General features: G+C 33.1%; 1 protein-coding gene across 3 annotated transcripts in view; it reads right to left on the reverse strand.

The window, feature by feature from the left end:
* LOC117123418 (coatomer subunit zeta-1-like) overlaps positions 1-4,068 on the reverse strand; it is a 100,620-nt gene that overhangs the window by 8,031 nt on the left and 88,521 nt on the right. For 2 of the 3 annotated variants that reach the window (XM_033269325.1, XM_033269332.1), the window contains exon 7: positions 2,978-2,998. The exons of the other annotated variant lie outside the window; for it this stretch is intronic. In XM_033269325.1, the coding sequence (XP_033125216.1) occupies positions 2,978-2,998 (21 nt within the window). The remainder of the gene's footprint in view (positions 1-2,977; positions 2,999-4,068) is intronic. 3 annotated transcript variants of the gene reach the window in all.

Raw genomic sequence — 4,068 nt, forward strand, 5'->3', positions numbered from 1 at the left:
TGCATATAAATGTTCTTCGAACAAAATTATTTATGTGAGTCAAGTGAAAATAATGAATAATAAAAATATAACAAATAATATGAGACACGACCCATTGTCTATATTAGAACAGCGTTGGTACCGTGTACAATAGTGTTTTGCTGCAGTGACATCTCGCTGCTGGCGACTCGCTGCTGCTGGCGATTCGATCTGCGCATGTGTACAAAATGGTATTTATTTCCGAACACAGTATGCCAGTCTACAACAAGCTCCGCCTAAATGTAATAATTAGCACGTTGAAATAGGCTAGTAAATAAGTTTAACTGGGTTCGTAAATAATATTGGCCTCAAAATATTGTGGCTGAGACATGAGCCGATTAAACGTAGAAATAGGAAACCTAGAAATATAGTAAAAACGCTGAATAGCGACATGCGGACGTTGGTACGAGTAGGTTAGTCTACAAACGTCGCCTAAAATAATTGATTTTACCTGGCAGAACGAAAGAAGGAACTCCGCTTTTCAGTTGTCTTAGGCGCAGGTTTTTTGACAAACAATGACCTTTCAGAGGTCAAATTGCTGTCAAGAATATGAATTGGCTGCTTCGCAGCAACAACAGTATTTGAGAAATCAACCTTCAAAGTTTACGATTTTGATAATTTCTCAGACAGAGACCGTCATCAATCCGTTAAAAATGTTGTTCAACGTTGAAAATAACAACATAGCATGATGTATAGATATACATAAAGCTTACTGGTACCCGGCTGATTTCAGACATTTGGCAACCATTGACATTATGTTGGCATTAAAAGACTGCATATTGTGATGAGGGACCTGTGTACAAACAATTACCAAACACAAAAAATATGGAAAACTGAATGCTATTTACAAAATATTTTATTTAATGCTTATGGGTGAAACTTTCTTTGATAAACTGGCTTCTATTTAGTGCAATAAAATAAATTTCGAAATTTTTTTTTGAAAATTCCAAAATGTTTTGGCCTTTTTGGTCTGTGAAACTCAATTTTTGAGTGACTGCTTTGGTTGTCTTCGCCACATATGAAGACACACATTAAACTTGTTCACACTATTAAATTTCATGTGACAAATAACTGTGATGCCCATTTGTACGTAATATGACATCATCATGTCCATATATGGGCACATAACACAAATTTGTCACAAGAACTTTAATAAAGTGGACAAAGTTTTAGGTAACGCAACTTCTCCCTGTCACAAAGCAGAAAAATAAAAAACATATATATGAGGTCTCACCACGAAATGAGACGCATCGTTGGTGAAATCATATTGAGATATTCACCAAAATAGGTCAAAGGCAACATTTTTACAAAATTTTGATTTTAATGTTTTTAAATAACTTGATAATTGTGTACTTTTTAAGTGAATTTTCTTACTAAAACAGTGTTCTCTTCGCATATTCTGTAATTCTAGTCCTATTATTTGTACAGGTTAGTTTATCTTTGAGGCCGATTTTTTCAAAACCTGGTTCTCATACACCTAAACTTTAAATGCTAACATCTCTGGATCTATTTATCCTAGGGAAGCCATTCAAAGACCAAATTAAAGCTTATAATGTGATCTACCAAAATGTAATATTAACTAATTTTTTGATTTTCTAACGATGAGACTCATTTTGTAGTGAGACCTCACATATTATGCAAAATAAAAAAGGTAAATAATCACTAATGTACATGAGTCAAGTAACCTAATGAAATTGAAGGAAAGGGAAGAAGGAGACGCTTGGGACAGGGGGGGGGGGGCGTCTATATTTGAAATTGATATATCTACTAGTTGTTATGAAGTCAAGGTTGATCGTTTTTACGAAACTTGCTAATATCAACTTACGAATGAAACCTGCACATAATTGTTCATTGTCAACGCTTGTGTTAAACAGACACTGAGAAAAGTAAACGTCAAGCGTGAAGAGGGAGTACCATTTGGGATGACTCATCGCAGTCTGTGTTACAGGTGTGCGCAGAAAAGCATCACAGTGCCATTCAGAAACGTGCAAGTGTAACATATATTACAAACACATTAATAATATAAGATCTCAGAGTCAGTATTCATTACATGAATATGAAAAACTGGCAAATATCACCAGGTTTCAATTAAAACTCGAACAAAGTTCAAGAAAGTTGAAGCAGACATAAAAAAGTTCAAGAAATTAGTTCACCTAAAAATAATATCAAAAATATCTTATGGTCGCATGCTGTTACATTAGCATGTACTCTATAAGATAAAAATCTGAATACAAGCCAATAATTATTAGAATATTTTTAACAAAAAATCAAAGTTAGCAGTTTTTGGAACATTGTATCTCAAGTTGGAGGGTCATCCAATTGTGGAAACCTATACCATACATTTCAGCTCAATGGAAAAGTTTGAAAGAATTTGTAAATCCTCATGTTTCTATGTATTTCATCAGTTTCAACAATTTATGAAAAAACATCTGTCTAAAAAACCAAATTTATTCAGCTACTTTAACATAAAACGAAACGTTACTTCGAATAATGAGAGGGATTCAACGCTTTGACCCTTATAGGGTCATCTTTAGGAATGAGAAATCATTGACAGCTACTTTTAATTTTCCTTCTTTTTATCTTAAATTTAGTTGAACATTAATATTTAAATTAGTAATCTTATAAAAATCTGTATTTATGAGGTTATAATCTGTTCTTCCAAGGTTACAATCTGCTCAATATCATAGATTTTGGCACAATCTTTTGTGTTAATGACTCTAATTTCACTTTTGAAAACAGGGCAAATGCAATCGCAACATTGGTCATTGAAAATTTCAAAAGAGTTGGTAAACTATGTATGCATTTAATTCAGGCAAAAAGAAGAGTATAAAAAAACCCACCACCAAACATGCCAATTAGAATTATAAATATGTAAATAAGGAAAACTAAACACATTATGCAGTTACTGAGTGATTCTAAAAATTCACTAATTCCATCACCAGACATTCTTAGTACTTACTTGTAGCTTAGCTGAGATACCCTGCATAATAAAGTGAATATAATCAAACTAATTTTAGTAACAAAAGCCAAGTTCAAATATTATGTTAAGATTGTGTTAAGAAAGAAGTAAAATCGTGAAGTAACAAATTGTGAAAATTTAGAATTAAGCTCAAAGCGAGTTAAAGTGAGATTTTTTTATACCTTTTTTTTGCAACCCTTTCAATAAAATAATTATGTGGCAGTAAATTCTGTTAAAACACAAATTATTTGCTTTTTGAAAATCAGAAATAGATGTTCAGACTGTATATTTTACGGACATTTAAAAAACTGATTAACGCCACTAAGTGATTCAATTTTTCAATCTTAATACATTTTACTTTTTTTATCTTCAGAAAAATATTCCTTGAGACAAACAAATACATTTCAGTTCAGTTTATCATACACAATGGATTAATATGATTCTGAGGCATTTTTTTAGGGGAGGTGGGTTGTGAGAGTAGTTTTGTAAAATAGTGGTTTAATTCAACAACTGATTGCCCAGACAGATATTATCATTGAATTGGACACTTAATAGAGATCTTAATATCTTGAGAACCTGCTCCATTTCATTGTTACAACATTTCAATCAACAACACCTGTACAGACCAGTGCCTGATCTTAATATCTATAATGTAAGTACTAACTACACCATCAGCTTGCAGACAATACTTATTCCATAAGGATTCGCCCACATCCCAAAGGATATTGATGAGCATTACGCACACGGGTGGATTTGTTAGAAAAGTAGCAAAGTCTGTCATGAAATTAGACAAACCGTGGGTGTAGAAAGACAATGGAACATTATAACATCTGAGATTGTTTAAGAAAGAGACAAAACGACTAATGTAGTTTGGACCCTGGTTACTTCGTTGTTTGTTAAGACATTATACGTAAAGCAAGATATTTTCATGTGACCACACTATCACAGTCAAAGACTGCTCAGCATATGTTGGGGAACAGAGTGTAACAGCAGCATACAGTATATGCAATTATACACTTTTAAATATTCATTATCTTACAATAATAGCATCATTCAGATGCGGATTTGTGGGGGGGGGGGGGGGGCTCGCG

The sequence above is a fragment of the Anneissia japonica genome, unplaced genomic scaffold, assembly GCF_011630105.1.
Source record: "Anneissia japonica isolate Jap-2015-1 unplaced genomic scaffold, ASM1163010v1 scaffold288292_len1863012_cov191, whole genome shotgun sequence".
In the NCBI taxonomy this organism is placed as follows: domain Eukaryota; kingdom Metazoa; phylum Echinodermata; class Crinoidea; order Comatulida; family Comatulidae; genus Anneissia; species Anneissia japonica.